Consider the following 21,228-nt stretch of genomic DNA (forward strand, 5'->3'; position numbering starts at 1 on the left):
GTTATTTGTTAAATGTCTCACTAAAACAGTTGTTTAACAAAAGCAAAGGGCAGCTACTCTTCAGAGCGTAGAACTCAGAATAACTAACAAGATCTTTAGAAATACTTTGATTTGTTGGCTTAATAAGAGGTCACATGTTTATCCTTCAGCTGTATTAAGGCTCACTTAGATAACAATCAAGTGGATGTGTGAGACAAGACAGGAAGTGTAACTGACACTGTTTTCAATACCCACAGTTCATACTCTGTCTGCAGAGAACGTGCCCGGATCAAGTTCCTAAGTTTAAACTCCACCCCTCAAGAACTGCATCAGGCTGCTCAGGGAGTGAGGACAGGAAACTAAACCTGCTATCGTCTTTTTCTTGTTCAGCTTTGGTATGCTAAACTCCTTACTTTTGAATCTTTATGTGGACAACAGATGAAGAGATATATGGTGAGTACAAGCCAGATTTTTAGTCATATAATGAGAACAAGGCACAAGAGAAATGTTGATGGAAAATGTGCATAAGTATCTTCATAAGCAAAGCTTCCTGCTGCTCTCATGTCATCGTAAAAGCAAGAACAGAGTACAAGCAGTAATTACAATGTAGTGTATAAAAACAAATATACAAATAGCCACCAAATTACTTTATTTATGTTTCATTCCTTTTTTTGAATTTTTTTTCAGTAATTTTAGTAGATCTGAGGTAGCCGTTTAAGCAGGAGATGGCGCTGCTGAGCCACACGACTGAGCAAGTTGGCTGTGAAAGCCTGGAGAAATGGGAGCCAATTGGCTCTGGGGGATTTGGTCATGTCTACAAAGCCAGGCACAAGGACTGGGGGTTTGATGTGGCCGTTAAGCTACTTCGTGATGATGTTGGGTAAATTTATAAATATCTGGAAATTTCCTGGAGGACTTACTTTAAATGATTAATTCAAGCACATCCATACAATACATGTTAAATAGTAGTTCAAGCAACTCTCTCTCTTATTTTTTTCTTCTCTAATCCTCCCCAATAAGGTATCATTCTAGTACCCTCATGCCCAAGGAGAAAGCACTGTATGAAGAAGTTAATCATATGGATAAGGCTTCCTGTGAGTTTGTGCTGAGGGTTTATGGAATTTGTGAGGGAATTCTGCCATTCGGAGGACTCTCCATGCAAAAGGGAATAGTCATGGAGTTCATGGGCAGAGGATCGGTTCAGGCCCTGCTGACTAAACTGTCTGGCCCTCCGCCGTGGCCCCTGGCCTTCCGCTTTGCCCATCAAGTGGCTCTAGGCATGAACTTCCTCCATTCAAGGAACCTTATGCACCACGACCTGAAGCCAAGTAATGTGCTGCTGAATGATGACCTTAATGCCAAGGTAGAGTGCCATCAACCTCAACTCTTGAGTTTATATTAATTATACAGCTTATTTAATTGTGTGTTTGATGTTATGTGCCCCCTCTTGCTCAGTAGCTAGCAGACTTTGGTCTGTCCAGGGTTTCCACCAGTGCTTCTAACAGCAAGAGAGAAACGACAGGAGAGGTGGGAGGCACATACAAGTACATGCCTCCTGAGGCTTTTGAAGCATCATATGAACCCGTCCGTGCTTTTGACAGATACAGGTAAAAATTAAATGAATACTTTAAATAGGAATACTATACAGTACAAAGCTAACTGTTTGAACAAGTTACTACAATTCTTTCTCTCTGTTGATCAGCTATGGTATCCTTCTCTGGTCTATTGTTACTGGGAAGGAGCCCTATCCATGTACGTATAATTAGTTTTATTGTCTTACCCTTTTCCTCCTCATTGTTTGTTTTTTTCAATTTAATGTTCTGATCTTTTACTCAGCGAAATGACATCCTGCCACCTTTTTCTCTCGTTTGTTTGGTAATCACTGTTTCCTTCTTAATTGATCACTTTACAACTAAAATAAGCACAGCGTATGTTCATTTCACACAAATGTCCACACACTCAGTTGTGTGTGTTCATCATGTTTTGATGCGTGACTTCATTACATCACCTGGACCACAGTGGCTAACTGGAGTCTTGTGGCGCTGAAGATTCCTGAAGGGCAAAGACCTTGCTGCGAGGAAATTAACCAGAGCAAGGCGGAAGGGTTAAAAGAGCTGGTTGACCTCATGAAGATGTGCTGGGACAAGAATCCCTCCAAGAGGCCCACCTTTAAAGGTGTGTATTTGTTATGGTATCATATGTGCTATACATGCTCATTGTCACCATATTAGAACATCTGCTACTCTAAGCTATATTCTTGAATCAACTGGGCTTGAAGGCCTTTTGTCGATGACCTTGACATTTACACCTGCATTATTTGTGAGGCCACTGGTCATTCATGCACATGTTAATTTACACACGCTGTGTCTTCTAAAATGAAACTCGGTTTATGTTTCAGAGTGCCTTAAAGTCACTGAGAATGTTTTCTCAGAGCACAAGAATGGAATTCATGCTGCAGTCCATCAAGTCTTGAGAAGACTGGTACAACTTATAAATTTCCTTTCAGATAATCAAATATAGTGCTGATTAATCATGAATTATAATTTATGGGAAACGGTTCATTTCTTCTCTCCATATATATTATTTTCCTCCCTGTTTTAGGAGTCACCAACCAATTATCAACACTCAAACACAAGTATGCCGTTCAGTTCTTCCCCTCAGACACCAGGTAGATTGTTAAATATTGTCTTTGGGTCAGGTGAGTTTAATCTGATAAAGGAATTCTTTACTTTCTATAATTAAAATATCACACACGTTTCTTTCTCTTCATTTTTCAGAACAGTCAAAGTCACATGATACTGTGGATCATGTCATATTACAAAACATGGAAAGGTCACCAACACAGGTATGCCAGACGCACTTTGATCATTGCCTCGCAGGAATGTTTAAATGCTTTTATTTTCCTTTAACTACTATCAATGCATACAATGCATGTGTTAGTTCATTGGTATAATTACACAGGACAGACTAAATTACCTTCCTACTTTTGCCGACAGGAGTCAGTCAGTGTTTCTATTAAAACAATGAGTGACACAGATAAAGGTGCGTATATTGAAGTAATGCATGAAATGTGGCATGAAAATAAATTAAGGTTCTTTTCTGTGTGTTAAAAAAATCAAATGTGCATGACATTGGCATTTATGAAAGGACACATTTATAATTTAATCATGCTACTTACATACATGCTTTCATTCTTCTTCATTTTCAAACAGCAAAGTTCGTTGATGACAACAGAGCAGTGTTAATTCAAGATGTGTCCGAGGTAATGGCAATAGTAGACGATCTTGGAGACATGGTCCACAGTGAAACCTACTCAGTGATTGAAGCTAAACAGACAAGCCAGGAGAAAATGAGAGTGCTTTTTCGTAGGACATTTCGTTCAGGAGGGGTCACTGCCAAAGCTGTCTTCTATGATGTCCTCAAAACACATCAACCCAAACTAGTGGAGAGGCTCGGTACGATTTGCACTTCTTAAAGCATTCAAAAATGGTTTAATCTCTTACAAGTTATTCAAGTTTTAAATATCACTTTCTCTACTCTCAGGTGGGTAATTCTGAAGCAAGTGTGGCCTTCCTGCATTTTATCCACGTGTCAGAGACTTTCCCTGCCTCTCCTTCTACGTGTTCATCTTATACAAAAAATGTATAGATTTCATTCATTTTTCCATATGTTTTTTGGTAACATTTTACATACTATAATTTCTTAAAATAAACATAATTTTTTCATAAAGAAAGAAAATTTTGTTTCCTCCCTTCTCTTCTTTTTGTTAGTTCAGAAAGTAACATGGCCTGTTGTGCAGAGCCTGTGGCTTAATTATTAGCGACAAACATGTTTTCCATTGTTGATATTATAAAGGGGGCTTGCTTCTTTCAGTGGGTGGGAGAGAGAGAGAGACAGACTGGGTAAGAGGCTTTTCTGGTTCAATCCCTCAGTAACTGTCACAAGCAGTCAGTCAGTCACCTGCAGATGATGGTGTCGAGGGCAACCTAGGCAACAAAGTTATTCTCCTAACTCAGTTTAATGAACAGGTTTGTTGTTCACTTCTCTCAAATTGAATAATAGTCCAAAAAATGTTCTTTTGGAGACAAAATACTTTGGGTAAAATCTAATGTTTAGATATAACCAACAATGCGCAAGTGCCTCGGGAGAGAACTTTAGAGAATCCACTCAACATAGTGCCTTTAAAGGTTTTGCCTTTCTTCACACACACAGAGACACTTGTGTGTGTGTGTCTCTCTCTGTCTGTCTCAAAAGAGCAAAACTTACCACGTAACAGTATTCTGGGATTTGACCTTTGTTTCATTCACAGCTCTGTCTTCTTGAGCTCTGCAAAAAACACACACACCTTCACATCATGGAAATCCTCTGAAGGGAACGTGTGTTTAAGTGTCATCTTGACCCATCCCTCTCTTCCCCAGTGCCACTGCCTCACTCCACCATACACACCCATCTCACCCCACCCCGTCCTGTATTAATGCTCCCAATCCTCTTTGTGGGAGAGTGACGTCTGCTACTGTCAGAAACAGAGTTAAGCTCAGCAGGCACCAGGAGAACGGAGTGGAGAGAAGATCCCAGCCTTAGGGATAACCAAGCAGCACTGCATTCTGGGCCTCCAGAGGCACGTATCTCTGCCAACTAAGCAAGACCAGACCCTCCTCCCCAGTGGCTGCTCATGCTTCCAGCTTGGGAACATACAGGGGATATAGTAGATAGTTGACTTCATCAACAGGTTGGCTTAAAACTCTACCACCCTGGCCTCCTTGACGGCCTCCAAGGTTGAGTCCTGAAAAGCTGGAATACCAACTCTACCCTGGGCAAACAACAGTGTTTCAGGAGACTTTTGTTGCCGCTGCTTCTGTCTTTTTTGAGATTTTTGAAAAAACTGAGAAATTTTGATCTGTTTCATACAGGTGATTTTCACCTGCAAGCATACGGCTGCGAACCTGAATTTGTGAAATCCTGCGTTTTTTGGCCATTTTGGTTTAACTGCTGTGCCAGCAACAAAACAGATGGCACGACAGCTTCCTCCTATGTCAGGTGTGTCTGAAAGGCGTTTGTGTGAACATGCACTCAAAGCATTGGGTGTTTACAAGTGCTTATAATTGAACAGAAATCTAAGTGTGTTGGTGTGTGTCTACTGGGAGCTGCTGGGGCCACTGTTTACTTGGAGTGGGATTTTGTTAATGTGTATGATACAAGTCAGAAGTGCTTGAAGAGTGTGTATGTGTGTGAGGTGGTAAGGCTCTGTGGAGGTCGTAGCCCTGGATTTCCTAGAGATGGATGGTCATGGTTATGACCGGTTTGGAGACGGGGAGAGGGACAATTACCAGATTGATTACCGGAGAATTGTAGGGGACATGGAACCAGCACGGCCATGCATCTCAAACAGAGATGGGGAACAACCTCATCCCTTCGGGGCGTACACCCACCCAACACCACATGGTCATGGGCATGAGACTGCGGCCCAGCGATACAGCGCTACACGAATCCAAGCTGGATATGAGCCAGAAAGGTCAGTCTCACACTCACCACTCTGCATAGCCTGTAAGGTCATGACCTTAACATCACTGCAGACCTTTTCTAATTTGCAGAAGTGAATGTGTGAAGCCTTAAAAATCGTACACATTGTATCTTCAGCAACAACTGAGATGTTTTCACTTTCTAGTAGCATTGGCTGTGCGTTTTTACAAGGCCATTTATCAGCTACTTGGGCAACCAACCAAATCCTCTTATCGACTGTACTGTCGTCATCGGTGTATAGAAGGAGTTTCCATTGACAAGGACGGATTCTTTTTGTGAGCATTTCCTGTCTCAACTCCAACGTTTGTAATAGGATCTGGCTAAAGCATGTGTTTAAGAAACAGAGGTCAAGAGAAAGACGAGCAAAACCACATGCATGTTGTGCACAAGGGATAAATCTATCAGGAAATAAATGGCTGGCTAAACAAACATGTTATTTTTTCAGTGACAATAGATTTGACCGTGATGTATACACTCATTTTGCAATCACAGGAAGTAATAGATTGAAGATTGTGTTAAAATAGTCAATAAAATGTCCATTAAAATATTCAAAATCTGTAATTGCTACAGTTAATGTCACTAGGAATCAAGTATTAACTGTAGGAAGCTGTGATGTTAAGGCATGATGGAAATACAAGTGTCATCTATTCATTGTTATATCTTTACACACTTATAAAATATTCAGACCTGGCACTGAGCAAATTCTATATGTGCATTTGTGTGTTTTAAATTTTTCAGCATGGCAGACTACTTGATCAGTGGAGGCACAGGTTATGTTCCTGAGGATGGGTTAACAGCACAACAACTTTTTGCTATCGGCGATGGACTCACATACAAGTGAGAAATGTTGATAAAAACACACACATACATTTCACTGACTCATTTTAAGATACTACTATGAGAAACTGATGCCGATCATGCACAAATGGCACACATACATGTGCACATACAGAAACAGAGAATTATGCAATGTCTTCCATTAAATGTTTAGTAATATCAGTGATGACACATCTGCTTGGGTTTTAAATGGAGGATTATAATGGGTAATACGACTTTCAAGGATGACTCTGAGTGGTGTCACAGACATTAAAAGCTGTGCCTGTGTGTGTGTGTGTGTGTGTGTGTGTGTGTGTGTGTTAATGGGTGATGAGTGTAGTTTCCTTAATGGAGGCTATATGCAGGGTTTATCAGTGTGCAGAGGATAAATGCAGAAAATTTCAGTGGGTTGAAAGGCTGACAGATTATGTCTGCTCACTATTAGTTAAGTTTAAAAAACTGCTCCTTTGTGGGAATGGATACAGCTCACACACACTACGAAAGCTATGTGATCCTTGTTTATGATAGTTATTGTCACTTGTAACATTGATGATTAATTTAATTTATGTAATACACATGACCACGTGTGTCTGTTTTCTCTCTCCCCTCTCAGTGACTTTTTGATCCTCCCTGGCTTTATAGATTTTACCTCTGATGAAGTGGTGAGTATCATTGTCCAGCACCTCACAGGCCACATATGCTGTTCCCTAATACACAGTATATTGTTGGTTGTTTTGTTCATATATGATAGCACAAAGCATAATTTCTTTAGACATACATAAACCATTAGATTTGGCAAGGGGGTTGAAGTTCGCTTTCTGCGTGTAATGTATTTCTACTGTTTCTGACTGGCATGTGATTCCTTTGGGCTGCAAATATGTTCTTGCCATACCAGTGTTTGCTGATGTTTTATATTCCTCACAATAATTCACAAGCACAGCGAGGCTTTGCTTTAATCCTTGTAATTAATCCCTAACTCTTTGCTGTGTCTGAGAGTTAAGGGTGTGCGAGCACTGGGTTGTTTTTTTGACTCCCTTTGTTTTCGTCTTTGCACACTCTGCTGGGACATCAAATTAATTTCATGCCTTGGTCACATGGGTTATTGCAGGAAAGCAGTTCAAAACAGACACACACCTGCGTCATCTAACACTGGGTGAATTCAGCGAGTCAGCCTCTAAAGTGTCCAAACTGGCTTTTAAGCTCATTGCATAAACTTTGTGTGGCTATTTTGCTGCAGGTGCAACATTGTAGGGCTGTAGATCATAAGATAATGTTTCTGTTTCCAAATGCACCACACTTTTAGGATCTAACTTCTGCACTGACAAGGAAGATAACCCTGAAGACACCTCTTATTTCATCTCCCATGGATACAGTCACAGAGTCATCCATGGCCATTGCCATGGCAGTGAGTAATACCTAATAATACCTAATTGTTCACTTAGCTTAGTACCTTGGAATGCCATCAATATGTTTTTTTTTTTGTTTTTTTGTTTTTTTTTGCTCCACTCTCTCTGATTGGCTGGTTTCAGCTTATGGGTGGGATTGGAATAATTCATCATAACTGTACTGCTGAGTTCCAGGCCAATGAGGTGCGCAAAGTCAAGGTAAGACTGTCCAAGTCAACAAAACCATGAACTTACAGTAGACAGAGATATCTGTGACACTGTAGAACCAAAAACAGCCATCTTTAAGAATGCTAGTTTCAAAACACTGAAGTCTCCTAACCACTCATCACTCATGTTTTTGTTCTTGCCAGAAATTTGAGCAGGGCTTTATTACAGATCCAGTGGTGATGAGTCCCCGACACACAGTGGGGGATGTGTTTGAGGCCAAGGTACGCAACGGTTTCTCTGGGATCCCTGTGACAGAAACGGGCAAGATGGGTAGCAAGCTGGTTGGCATTGTCACCTCCAGAGACATAGACTTTCTGTCTGAGAAGGACCATGACAGACCCCTGGAAGAGGTGGGCGCATAACTGAGAAGGAGAACATAGCACATGCAGTTATATAGCGATCTATTTTTCACTGCTTTAATCATTTTAATCTCCTTGTGATTTAGGCAATGACAAAAAGGGAGGATTTAGTCGTCGCACCAGCTGGAGTCACACTAAAAGAGGCTAATGATATACTGCAACGTAGCAAAAAAGGTGAAACTGTCAGTGAAGTAACACTACTGCAGAACCAAATTAATCAACACTCGGACTCACGTACATACTTTTTTCTTTCTTCCTGAGCTCCTTTTACACTCTGACTGTTTTAGGTAAGCTCCCCATAGTGAATGACAGTGACGAGCTGGTTGCCATCATTGCTAGAACTGACTTGAAGAAGAACAGAGATTATCCCTTGGCTTCCAAGGACTCCCGCAAGCAGCTGCTGTGTGGGGCTGCCATCGGTACCAGGGAGGATGACAAATACAGACTGGACCTCCTAATGCAGGCTGGGGTGGATGTGGTAGTCCTGGTAGGTTTTAGTTTGATTTAATTTTGGTTTAATTTATGATTATATTTTGATTGATATTCCTTTTTATTGTTTTAAATTAACTTAAAATGTGTAATAAGTTTGATAGGTGCTTCATCTCTCATTGAAAGTATTTCAACTATTTTAACTACAGGACTCCTCCCAAGGAAACTCAGTGTATCAAATCAACATGATAAACTACATCAAACAGAAATATCCTGAACTTCAGGTGGTTGGAGGAAATGGTGAGCTCATTGTCTTTTCTCAGATCTTTCTTCTGCATTGGTGGAGTCAAAACTCCCTCTAACTAACGATCTCTTCCTCATTCAATTATTTTCTGTGCCTCTGTCTCTCTCTAGTGGTGACAGCTGCTCAGGCTAAAAACCTCATAGATGCGGGTGTGGATGCCCTGAGGGTGGGCATGGGTTGCGGCTCCATCTGTATCACCCAGGAAGGTATGATATAGAGCGCAGTATTTTTGCAAATTCTAAGATCATAACAAGTGAAAGGAAAAAGAAAGAAAGCAAACACGTTTATACCCTATACAACTAAACTATGGAACATGCAATATTGGGTATATATTGTGGCTAACGCATATTTTTTTACTCCTCTTCCTCAGTGATGGCATGTGGACGTCCCCAAGGAACATCAGTGTACAAGGTCGCAGAGTATGCCCGACGTTTTGGAGTGCCAGTAATCGCTGATGGAGGCATTCAGACTGTTGGACATGTGGTGAAGGCGCTGGCCCTGGGAGCGTCTACAGGTAGAAAAATGCAATATTTTCAAGATTCTTACGTTTTCATGATATACATTTGGAACATTCAGCAGACACTTCCTTGCAATGACATATTAGGCAGGGGTCCGGAGGATCACATGGCTGTCGATTGGCTTTTTCTAGTCATTTTGTAAAGTGTGCGCTTATTTGTTGTAGTCTTTCTTGCCCTTGCCTCTTGTCCTTTGCAGCCAGCATCACTTCATACCATTTTTTTTGTCCCATCATATTTCTGCCTTCAGTGATGATGGGGTCATTGCTCGCAGCAACCACAGAAGCTCCAGGGGAGTATTTCTTTTCAGACGGTGTGCGTCTGAAGAAGTACCGAGGAATGGGCTCCCTGGATGCCATGGAGAAAAATAATAGTCAGAAACGCTACTTCAGGTAATGTTACAGATGCCCTTGCTGTATAAACACTTCTTCTGGAGAAATATACAGTCTGAGGATGTCATTGTGACACATTTATCTCTTACTCTGTGTGCATGGTTCTGTGTGTGTGTCCAGTGAGGGAGATAAGGTGAAGGTGGCTCAAGGTGTCTCAGGCTCAGTACAAGATAAAGGCTCTATCCATAAGTTTGTTCCTTACCTTATTGCTGGTATCCAACACGGCTGTCAGGACATAGGAGCCAAGAGTTTGTCCATTTTACGGTAGGTGTGATATTGCGTGCGTTTGTGTGTGTGTGTGTGTGTGTGTGTGTGTGTATACAATGTTTATTGTAAGTTCATTTTGTGTAAGGGCTTTTGGCTATTATGAGCTGTGTGTCTTTATCTCAGGTCAATGATGTACTCTGGAGAGCTAAAGTTTGAGAAGAGAACCATGTCTGCTCAAATGGAGGGAGGAGTTCATGGCCTCCACTCGTAAGTCCGGCCTCTGACCCTGGTGACCTTTCCTCCTCCTCTACAACTCCTTCTTACTCCATGTGTTTCTTTTTTGTGTTCCTTATTTCTACTGCCTAAATATTTTTGTGGCAGTGATGGTTTGATGAAGTCTGTCATCATCTGTTTCCTCTTGTTGTCTTAGCTTCACTTGTATTCAGTCCCTTTGTCAGAAAACCTTTAGTGTCAAATGCAATGTAATTTACATGAGGTTAGCAGCATCAAATTGTCTTCTCTCTTCCTCTTTCCTTACCCATGCTCTCATATTAGATATTCTTTTGTGCCATGTAAGTACAACCATGCGGCTGTCACACCTCCATCTTCTTCTTTATTTCATTCATCTCCATTCAGGACTGTTTTTGTGGTGGTGCATGTTATCACATAACAGAAAATACTAAGACTTTACTTTTTTCTATTCCAAATGTAGTTATGAGAAGCGGCTTTACTGAGGCTGGAGGAAGAGGAAACACTCGATCGGGACCTAACGTCCCGACCCCAGCAGCTATGAGCAGATGCACCGGGCGCATGTGATCAGACCACAAACAATAAGCTGTTGCCGTACAACATCCACACTCTAAAATCTGAAACTACTTTTTTGTGTCCTCCTCTATTCTTCTTGTTTGTCCCATCCCTTTAGGATATACAAAACAACACACTTTAATCTGAGTCGGAAGTTCGAAGGAGAACCAAAGAGTCACGCCCACTAACGGACGCGACGGCACATGAACTCTTTGTCTGTCTTTCTCCTGCTAATGTAGGCTAATGGCTAATGTAATTAACTACTTTGCTGATCCCGTTCAACAAGCAAATGCATGTATTTAACTACTTTAGGATAAACTTATTGTGCTGACCTAATGAGGGGCCCACCTCCCTGTTGGCCTCTGAATTGCACCCTGATACAAAAGCATATACAATAAAGCTGGCAGAGTTGCAGCCCTATATTTCCATGCTCATTTAATATATCATACAAGATAATTAATTTTTTGCAAGAAATCATGCAGTCACATGTTTTATTTACAGAAAAAAAAAGAAATAAACATTTGCAACATTATGTCAAAGACATAATGTTTCAAATGTTTTAAACGTTTCAAACATTTTATTTTATCAAAAGAGAAAAAAAAACATAAAAGTTAAACAGTTTTAAGACAGTTCTCTGCTGATGTTGAAAGTAGACTCCAGAAGTGTAAAATCATCTTGAATTATATGTAAAGATTCTAGCCTGCGACCTTGTGTATAAAGCTTACTGTGTCAGAAGTAAACATATATTACACACAGGACAGTTGTGTTTTCACTATCTTCTCACTGCACTGGGTAGTTTTTGCTGAAACAAATTCAGTGTCATTTCTGTCTCTGAATTGATTTGGCTTTTACATGATAGGTGCTCTGCTCTGATCTCCCTGCATGTAATGCCCTGCACTGTTGCAGAAGGGAAGCTCGGCTTCAGCCATTATTCACCTATAGACATTTGTAACAGGGAGCGCCTTAAAAGAGCAACCACATGTAATCTCACTCTGGATTTTCCTCTACTCTTATTTCGAGTAGAAAACACTGGATAACAAACTGAGTGACATGACAGGAGAGTATCCATGCTTTACATTTCAATTATCTGATTATAATTCTATACATTATCCCGATTTTTATATACAATACATACACTGTATCCATTGGAGATATAATACAAATGAGTCTGTATCTTGACATGTGATCTTCCATAATTCCATTTTGCAAAACATATCCTTAGCTATGTGGCTAATGACTGTACATAATACAGATAGTAATGTCTCTTTTTCCGGCTCAGTATTTAAAAAATTAAATGGTGAGCCGATGAAATAGGGCTGTGGAGTCAGTATAGTAGGGTAGTAACAAACCAGTTGCGCAGGTTGGATTTATTTCTTTGTAGAATTACAGAGAAAAAGATTTTCTCAGTTTCAAAACATGATTTCTTCTTTTTCTGGAAGGTACTCGACATCTATTGTATTATATATATCGCTCTATGATAAACACTGGATTTGAATTTTGCAATAACTTGCAAACAATAAATAAGCTACTGTACTGGTTGACAAAATTATTTGACAGTTTCTTAATAATTTCTACGTGAGCATTACAGAATATACAGAAAATATATTTGTCTTCCTCTATCATCCACACTCAGGCTTCAGAATGATATTTACTATAAAGAATGTTGCATAAATAAAGATTATTTTGACAAGGGCATTTTGATATTGTTTTAACATTTTTGTCATATCTCCAGAATTTTTTGTTGTAACAGAATTGTAGGAAGCAAAACGTGTTGCTGATCTTCTCAACTCCTCAGTAGCTGATTTTTCTCATTACCACTAGAGGACAATATAGTAAAAATACAGTAAATTTAATATGGCAAAAATTTCAAAAATACCCCTCAAATGGTCGGCTAAGCAAACAATACAAACTCATCCTGTCTATATATGGCTTTTCCTTGAACTTCCATGTTTATTACACCACAATGAAATTAAAATAATCCTATGACAAAAGTAGTACATGCCAAAGTGTCTATTTCTATGATGAAGTATAAATTTACTTATACTTAATGGCCATCAAGGTACTAATCACATGTTGGCAAAATATGATTCTTCACTGTTACAAATTGTAACTTTTAGCTCCCTCTGACACTGAGATTTTAATATTTCTTCTTATTATTTACCAATATAGATGAAATCGTGTCTGCGGCGATACTATCACACATGGGAGGGGGTCAAAGGGGATTATCATATTATATGGTAATGAGCATGTCTCACTTTTTCCATTGTTGAAAACACAGCAGTACATCAGAAGTGTTAAACATTTTCTGAGTCCATATTGTTTGTCCACTCAGGCTAATTATTCATTTATATTCCTTTTATAGACTCTTGGAGTTTCTTTTTGCAGGATAGCTTCAATGTCAAAAAGCTCAACATTGATACGATTATTACAACTCCTGCTTAAGTTAACATCTTGATAGCATTTGCACTTTTTAGCAACAGATATTTGATCCTTAACATTCATGAATGTCTAAGTGTAATGAGCACAGATTTAAATGAGAATATTGGCACAATATTTTAAAAACATTACAGGAAAAAGAATAGAGAAAGCTGCTGAAAACAGTGTACAGTATATATAGATATATGTGTGTGTGTGTGTGTGTGCATATGTGTGTGTGTGTGAGTGTTTATGTGTATATGTATATACACATCTATATCTCTCTCTCTTTCTTTCTCTCTCTCTCTCTCTCTCTCTCTATATATATATATATATATATATATATATATTTATATCAACTGTACAGTATTAATAGAAAATAAGTTGGGTCTACATATTATATCAAGAAAGTCCATTATCCTTCCATTAGTTCATGTAATTATTTAATCTGTAGAACTTTTATGATGTATAATTTAAATCAATCACAATCAGAGTCTGCTATTTCAGTACAATGTCATGTACATTCCAATCACAGCTGGGCTTTTACAATTTCCTACAATTCAATGGTGTCACTGCAAACACTCAGAGCATCAATTTGTCTGCACACATTGACAAACTCTGCCTGTACAGCCAGATCCCATTCCAGCTGTTTGCTTTCACTCAGGTGTTTAGTCGCTGCCAATCGGCCAGAACCCTGGCTGTCCTTGGAGGCTAAGCTCAGAGTTCGGTAACGCCTGTGGTAAGACAGGTGGGGAATTGCTCGTGGAAGGCTGTGCTGAGCAAAGCTTTGTCCTCTGTTGGCCCAGGAATGTGAGCGCAGCTTTCCTGTTTCCTTGGGATTGCTGCACAGACCCTGGGTTGAGCCAGAAACACTCCCTTTCAAATCCCATTGCTCTGGTGTCTTGTTGTGAGATGTCAAAGAGCCATGTGGCTGGGAAGATCTTGAACTAGGCAGTGTTTTCTCTTGATCCATGTCTCCACAGGAAGAGGTTCGGTACAAGGCTTTTTCCACAGAACTGGGCCCTTGCTTTGATCCACCTTGGTTGGGAGAGCTCAAGGAATGGCTTGAAGAAGCATGGAACATCCTTGGCAAACCAAAGATACTGTGAGAGAATAGGGACTCACTGAACAGAGCCTGGTCAATGCTGCGGGACAAGTCTATTGGTGATGGGGGCCGCAGGTCCACAGTAGAGTCAGTCTCTAGACCTAAGCTATCTAGTGACGATAGCTCAACTGCATTTTTAGGCTTGTGAGGTGGGCTTGGGGGTGTAGATAGAGGTAGTATGGTAGTATGTGTTTGGCTGGATTTTGGGAGACAATCTAGCCCATTTCCAGGAGGATCCATTATTGAGCAAAGAGGAAGAGCCTCTGACTCTCCCTTAGTGATGACATCACAGACCACCAGCTTTTCCTGCTTACCTTGGGACCATGAATCGTGTGAGGAGAGGACAGGAGAATTTGCATCTCCATGTGAGGGCAGGGTGAGCCCTCGTGAAGGGGGGCTGCAGGAGAGACGGGACCAAGATCCTGGCCGAGGGTGAGTTATCGTCTTCATAGAAGAGTTGTTGTGACAGAATAGAGGGTGTGTGCCAATGAGAGACAAACCTAGACACACTCCAACCTCACACAGTCTGCAGCCTACCTGGTAGCCCCACCAGGACCAGGGCTGGAACCCATAGCCATTCACCCCACCTAAACCAAGTGCATGCAGGATCCCATAAAGCTGTAGGCCTCCACACCCCAACAAACACAATGAAGCTCCTACTCCAGCTCCTGCTGCTCTACGCCAGTCCTCAACTTTGGCAAACGGGCAACTTGCAGGTCGCATCACTTCAGGAGATCCTCCACTCTCTCCATTGTCATTCAGCCTGTAGATGTGTTTAGTGTCAACTCGTATTAAGCAGTAGAAGATGAGGTAGGAGCATGAGAGAAAGATGGTGAGACATACGAAAAGGCCCTGAGGGAATAGCAATATCATGGTGGGGAAGCTGTGGAAGAGCTGGAGCATGCCAACACACCCTAGAGAGACTCCAAAATGCACCAGGGACAAACACAGTAACAGGCAAGGTTTGGGCAAGGCTGAAAATGAGGTGGAAATAGCAAGTGGGAGTGAAAGATGCATGCGTGAGCGCAATGAAAGAAGGAGGAAGGCCAAGGTAAAGGCTGAGATCAAACAGGGAAAGGGCAACTCAGAGAGCAGCAGAGAGCCCAGAGGAGGAAGGCGATCTTGGTGGCTGTAAGCATCATAGAGTAAACAGAAAGCTTGGATCCCTGCAAATGCTAGGAGGAACAAGTGCAGGAGAGTGAAGTAAGCGCTTCCTGGGGGACACCGCAGGGGAAGGCCTAACAGGCAGACCACAGAGATAAATCCGAACACAGTGAAGACAGACCCCAGGCCATAGATGTGAGCTTCCCACGCAAATCCCCATGTGGCAAGGGCAGAGTTCCAGTCTGAATACAGAGGGACGTAAAGGACAGAGTGGAGATCCAGAGGGGGATGCAGGGACTCGCTGGGAGTAAAATCGTCTGGGTAGGTGGGAGTCCAGGACTGGTTTGTTGTTTTGCAGGGTGTAGCAGATGCGTTCATGTTACCATCAAACAGGAGTGTGCCACTGGTCTTTGAGACAGAAAGGCCATTGTCCCCGAGGTCATCTGTTAAACAAGTACAGTAAAATAACACGTTACCAATGTAAAACAGATAACTAAATGGTAGAAATTTGAAATACATACATAGCTCAAAGTTTTTAGCTGGTAAATAGAGCTAACACACTAAACTAAGATGGTGAATATGCTTAATATTACCAGGAGAACATCAGCATGTTAGCCTTGTCATTGCAAGCATGTTAGCATGCTGATGTTAGCATTTAGCTGGTTCCAAAATACAGCCTCATTTTCCTACTAGTGTGGCTTTGTACTCTTGTTATCATATTTTTGGTCTAGAGTTATTAATTAGCAGTTTGAAGAATGATGACATAAATTTACTCTTTAAACCAACATAAAGATCTAACCATGAATTCAGGCCAAAGTAAATGATATTCAGAGTCTTTATTGTCCAAAAAGAGAACATGGTGGAATCTGCCGTGTGTGAAGTTAATCCATAATAAAACAGAGCAGGCTGGTAACTGGGAATCTCTAACTGGGTCACAGAGAGAGCATGAGCAAGTAGTGTATGTGTGTGTGTTCGTGTAAGCGATAGAGGGAGAGATTTGTGTTGATTAGCCAGTATTGACCTCATTGCTGCTCTCATTTTGTCTGGCTCTTATAAAGCATGATGAAGAGGTGTTAAACTATCTTTAATGTTACATCCTTTCATGAACTTTCATATCTCACTGTGACTGTGTCACCAATAAATAATGTAAGCATCTCGTTCTCTAAGTGAAATAAAGTTAAGAGTAAGCTGTGTGGAGCTATCCGAATGAGGGAACCTACTGGTTATAAATGGAACGTGTCCTATTTCTGGTCCTCCATTAGTTGTAAAGTGTTAATGCAGAAGCAGCAAGCAAGCAGTGAGAGACCCCTAAACAAGGGATTTTCTCTGTGTTCACTTCAAAACCTAAAAAAAAAAGAAATCACATCTTCACCCGTAGAACCTACTGTGACACAAGTGCCAATAAATTTGGTTAAAATTTAATAGTTACTTAACAAACTGGTTGTAAGGCTGAAAGTTGTGTCTAGCATTAAATGCATAGGCAGATTGAGGAAGGGTCATTTCTCACACATTTCTGTCAAAGCCCTCCTCCCCCCTATGCTTGTGGACATAACAGATAATTTACTTTGACAACTGAGTGCCATCGTTTGTGTGTTTGTGTAGTAAACACTGCATGTTCAGATGTGCACCACATTATCCAATAACCTTTGGATGTGGGTAATGGAAGCTGGTTGTAGTGAGAATGAAATGTTTCTACATCAACAAGAGAGCAGAGGACTGAGTGGGAGAATCTATTATAAAAGGATTGAAAGCGCAAGACAAGGCAGAGAGGGTAGAGGGGAAGAGATAGGGAAGACAAGGAAAAATCCTTGAGGAGAGTGAAAGCTTGGGGAGCGACGTGATCCAAACCATGATGTGAATGTAAAACAATTGTGTCTGTCGGTGGAATGCATATCACAAACACTGCAATCGGATGTTGACATGGAGTGTTTTATTTTAGGTACTTAATGAGGAAAACACTATAAATTTTACCATTCACAATAGGCATGAAGTGACAAGTGGTAACTTTGATTGGTGTCAGGTTTAATAAATGACGGATGCTCCATATGCTTTAAATTTCATTAGAACTCTTACCTTTTTCTACCTCCTTGCTGACAGCTCCTCTGTGCAAAGTACGGTCTGTAATATCAACAGCTCCATCTCCAATCTCTTTCACTGGGACTGTCCCCTCCTGTGTCTTTTCCTGTGAAGGGCCTATGGTCCATCCCCAACTGCCAGTGGTTACGGGTGGAGTGGTGTGCTCAGGGCTGGACCCAGGTCCACCAGAGAGCGGTGAAGTTGAGTCCTGGTCTGGTCTGTCTGATGGAAGTGAGCCAGACAGAAGAAAATGTAAGCGGCTATCAGTCGTCTCATTCTGAGAGGTCGGGAAAGTTAGCTGATCCTCTCCAGTCTGTGTAGAATGCAATATAGATCCAGTGCTGGTATCAGCTGGTTGATACCTTGATGTCTGTTCCGTGGTAGGCTGAGGTGGTACTGCTCCTGATGAAGGCCTTACTGGCTGTGTACTCTCCTTAGAGGTAGCATCTTCTGTAGCACTCTCTGTGGGGCTGGATATGACAAGTCCATTCTCATTAGGATACAAAAAAGGTGTCTCTGTGCTCTCCTGTAAATCAGTGTATTCACCAATCACACCTTGTCTATCCGATTCCTCAGAAGACGACAAGGCCCAACTCAAAGGTAGACCAAGGAAGTCAACATTCTCAGGTCCAAACATGGGATCCACCGTTGCTAAACCAGATCCATGAAGTCTCTGTGATGGCTGTGTGAGATGCTGCACTGCTCTGTCCGTGTCTAGTTGTTGTGTTTCCTTGACATTTTCTCCAGTTATGGCAATGACATGAGGTGAGAGAGGCAAGGAGAGGGGGAGGAGAAGATACAGATTCCACAGAGAGAGCATGGTGAGGGTCCATAAACTCCACTGCAAAGTCACATGCTGTAGGTTTTGGGGGTTATTGTCCAATCACATGTTTGACAGATCTTCTAAACTCAGGTCTCCAAGGATTTCATGCTTGACAGGCCTGGAGATAAAAGAGAGATGAATCACATGCAAGACACAATCAGTGTAAATGCTAAAAAAAAATACTGTGTATTGCTAGGATATCTGCAATTAATAGCTTTGGTGTCTGCATGTGGGGTGAGTACTAAAATGCAAATACTGTATATGAAAAGTGTTCCATTTAGGTATATGAAAACACCTCCTACCCTTTACCCTATGAGGTCCTGTGACAGACACATAGTACAAACATTAGTGTGAGTGATATAGCTATACTCATAATAACAGCACATGAAGAGACATTAAATACACAGCTGCTCCTTTTCTTGTAGCCAGTCTCGTTTCAGCATTCTTACCTCATCAACGGCCCACTCTGCTGCAGCCTCTTTAAACATAAATGCCGCTCTGTGCTGCTGCATGCCTGCAGTCTCTCTCTGCGCAGCACTCTGTGTCCTTTCATACTCACTGTGCTGTGCCCCTATTCTCTCCATCAGACAGTCGACACATGGGACAGACCCCACCTCCTCTTGACAACCCCCGCTGTCCCACACTCTGCCGCTGCACTGATCTGACTGTGAGTTTGACTGTTTGCACGACCCCATTCTCCTAAATCTGAGGCATCATCCACACCACACTGAGTATCATCTCTTTGATAGTTGCATAAGAACCTATGCTACTGTCTCTCTTCCCCACATACACTCACGCACATCCAAATGGTGTGTATGATGTACAGTAAGTGATATTTAGTAGGAGAAGAGAAGACAAAGGAGGAGAAGAAAGGAAAGGAAAGGAAAATACATAGATATGTCATAGGGGCAAAGGCAGGCTCATCATCCAACAGGCAGGCAGTACCCTGCACTGAACAAATCGAGGGTACAGATCAATACATGCCACTGAGTGTAATTTACAACTGATGCTGTGCCCTTCCTGTTTTCAAAGTAGCCATCACATCAGCATTTCTGTTTGAAACATGTCACCACAGTGGATGAAGCATACATGCACAATGCAAGAAAGTGGTTACTTCTGTGTGTCTGTACATACAGCACCTCTGAACCTAGCGCATGCACTTTTTTAGCAAAGCATTGCCAAACTGTGACCTTGTTGCCATGTCAATTATTGTGGAAACAGTTGTTTCCATGAGTGGTCCCTGTCTGATGATGCCAAGTTACTCACTTTCTATATTTTTGTCCTGCCAGTGGTATCAGGCTTGTTGCTGTTTTTTATACGATGGGGGAAAATCTAGGAGCCTCGTGGCCTAATTCAATTCCCAAGGATGCTTCTAAAATAGACACTGATCCACATACCTTTGGAAGTGTTCAAATCAGAGAGTTTAAAGCAGAGTCGCACATTGTATACTTTCTCTGTCTGGTTGATGTAAGGATCTGAAAAGTTCTGTTTTAAAACTCTCCACTCACCACTGTTGAATTACCAGGGCACAAGATATTTCAAGCCAGGATTATTGCTGTGTGGGCATTCTGCCAAATGCACATTGATTCTTATTCTATCCAAAGAAAATTGATAAATACGGATCAAACTGCATCCCAAACAAATCTTCCAAACATATATTTAGCACAAAACACAAAGACATCAGGACATAAAGGCTGGTTCTGCATGCCAAGAATAATGTTGGCTGTGACAGCAAATACCACAGCCAGTAATGAAGAGAGCAGCGTGCCAATCGTCTCCTAAATTTCATCTTGTCTCTGCAAAGGCTTCAGCTTGCAGGATTAAATAAAAACAACAACTTTGCTTATAACAATGAGATTCAGATTTCACATAAGCACAGACTGAAAGACAGTTAACGCTATTTCGGATCATCCAGGCAGTCAGTCACTAGTGGAAATAGCAACTTCCCGAGGGGTGTGAATAACCCACTGTCTGATGAGGACACAGGAAAGCACCAATCCAGCCGTAACTAAAAGGACTGGAGAGGGACAATGACAGGCCAAACATATGAGCTCAGTGAGGGACATGGCCAAATTATTGTCGCCTCGCACTTGCTATCCTAACTCATTGGGCAACTGGTTTCTGTTTAGACAAGTCATCCTCCGACAAGACAAAGTCAGCAGAGACTGGGGTCCAGCTGGGAATGTGGACAATCAGGACAAGACACAGAAACAAAGCTGCACAAGCAAAGAGGAGGATAAAAGCAAGCCATGACCCTGGTTAGGATGAAGAGTGTGGATAAGATAAAGTTTTATACTGTATATTGAGTCTTACTTATCCATGCAAGCAAGCTTCATCATCTCTCCCCTTCGTTGGCCCTTTTATGTCCAACAAAAGAGGTCACAGTGATGAGGGTAAATTTACAGGTTGTGTATTGTTAACAAATTGATATAAAAATTAAGCCCTGGCTGATTTGACAATATAACAACAATCTAACAATCTGAATCTTCGTTTTTTTTTTTTTTTTTTTTTGTGCAAATGTTATTCCCAAATCTACACATTTTCTTTATCTGTTTGTTCCTTTAAGCAACTGGGAAAACAAAGCCGCTGCCACACTTAAGGCAAGGAGTCAAACTTGTGTCCTTTTTGCACTGATAGCAGATTAGTATCGGCTTTGTACCAAGCAACCGATAAGACGCTTTAAATGTTGGTCTGTGTACAATACACTACAATGCCATACCCATATAATACCATGATATGGAAACATTTATGCATTCTTCCACGAAAT

General features: G+C 41.2%; 3 protein-coding genes across 3 annotated transcripts; 2 read left to right on the top strand and 1 right to left on the bottom strand.

Moving 5' to 3' along the window:
• Positions 1-315: 315 nt before the first annotated feature.
• Positions 316-3,676, top strand: LOC120792776 (receptor-interacting serine/threonine-protein kinase 3-like). Its single transcript, XM_040132106.1, has 12 exons — positions 316-432; positions 667-859; positions 1,000-1,342; positions 1,438-1,586; positions 1,682-1,731; positions 1,999-2,154; positions 2,378-2,460; positions 2,581-2,647; positions 2,757-2,824; positions 2,976-3,021; positions 3,192-3,434; positions 3,523-3,676. The coding sequence occupies exons 2-12, from the start codon at positions 705-707 to the stop codon at positions 3,528-3,530; spliced, it is 1,368 nt and encodes a 455-aa protein (XP_039988040.1). The 5' UTR covers positions 316-432; positions 667-704; the 3' UTR covers positions 3,531-3,676.
• A 1,579-nt stretch (positions 3,677-5,255) lies between these two features.
• On the top strand, positions 5,256-10,868 carry impdh1a (IMP (inosine 5'-monophosphate) dehydrogenase 1a). The gene is made up of 15 exons (XM_040133280.1): positions 5,256-5,491; positions 6,238-6,336; positions 6,929-6,977; positions 7,619-7,720; positions 7,845-7,919; positions 8,072-8,278; positions 8,374-8,461; positions 8,575-8,774; positions 8,926-9,016; positions 9,131-9,226; positions 9,391-9,534; positions 9,786-9,927; positions 10,048-10,191; positions 10,318-10,401; positions 10,847-10,868. Exons 1-15 carry the CDS (start codon positions 5,256-5,258, stop codon positions 10,866-10,868), a joined length of 1,779 nt encoding a protein of 592 aa, XP_039989214.1.
• A 3,038-nt stretch (positions 10,869-13,906) lies between these two features.
• On the bottom strand, positions 13,907-18,458 carry LOC120792864 (proline-rich transmembrane protein 4). The gene is made up of 3 exons (XM_040132247.1): positions 18,068-18,458; positions 17,636-17,860; positions 13,907-16,005 (listed from the first exon to the last, which is right to left on the bottom strand). Exons 1-3 carry the CDS (start codon positions 18,456-18,458, stop codon positions 13,907-13,909), a joined length of 2,715 nt encoding a protein of 904 aa, XP_039988181.1.
• Between the last annotated feature and the right edge of the window lie 2,770 nt (positions 18,459-21,228).

Source organism: Xiphias gladius, chromosome 8 (assembly GCF_016859285.1).
Source record: "Xiphias gladius isolate SHS-SW01 ecotype Sanya breed wild chromosome 8, ASM1685928v1, whole genome shotgun sequence".
Taxonomy (NCBI): domain Eukaryota; kingdom Metazoa; phylum Chordata; class Actinopteri; order Istiophoriformes; family Xiphiidae; genus Xiphias; species Xiphias gladius.

Bases quoted from the DNA above. Each gene is read 5' to 3' on its own strand.
- LOC120792776 (XM_040132106.1), top strand. From the start codon at position 705: ATGGCGCTGCTGAGCCACACGACTGAGCAAGTTGGCTGTGAAAGCCTG. The intron at 860-999 runs GTAAATTTATAA...CTCCCCAATAAG, and splicing joins CTACTTCGTGATGATGTTGG to GTATCATTCTAGTACCCTCA. The intron at 2,825-2,975 runs GTATGCCAGACG...TTTTGCCGACAG, and splicing joins TGGAAAGGTCACCAACACAG to GAGTCAGTCAGTGTTTCTAT.
- impdh1a (XM_040133280.1), top strand. From the start codon at position 5,256: ATGGATGGTCATGGTTATGACCGGTTTGGAGACGGGGAGAGGGACAAT. The intron at 8,462-8,574 runs GTGAAACTGTCA...TGACTGTTTTAG, and splicing joins ACTGCAACGTAGCAAAAAAG to GTAAGCTCCCCATAGTGAAT. The intron at 9,928-10,047 runs GTAATGTTACAG...GTGTGTGTCCAG, and splicing joins AGTCAGAAACGCTACTTCAG to TGAGGGAGATAAGGTGAAGG.
- LOC120792864 (XM_040132247.1), bottom strand. From the start codon at position 18,458: ATGCTCTCTCTGTGGAATCTGTATCTTCTCCTCCCCCTCTCCTTGCCT. The intron at 17,861-18,067 runs GTACACAGCCAG...CACTTCCATCAG, and splicing joins AGATGCTACCTCTAAGGAGA to ACAGACCAGACCAGGACTCA. The intron at 16,006-17,635 runs GTAAGAGTTCTA...CTTGTTTAACAG, and splicing joins CAGCAAGGAGGTAGAAAAAG to ATGACCTCGGGGACAATGGC.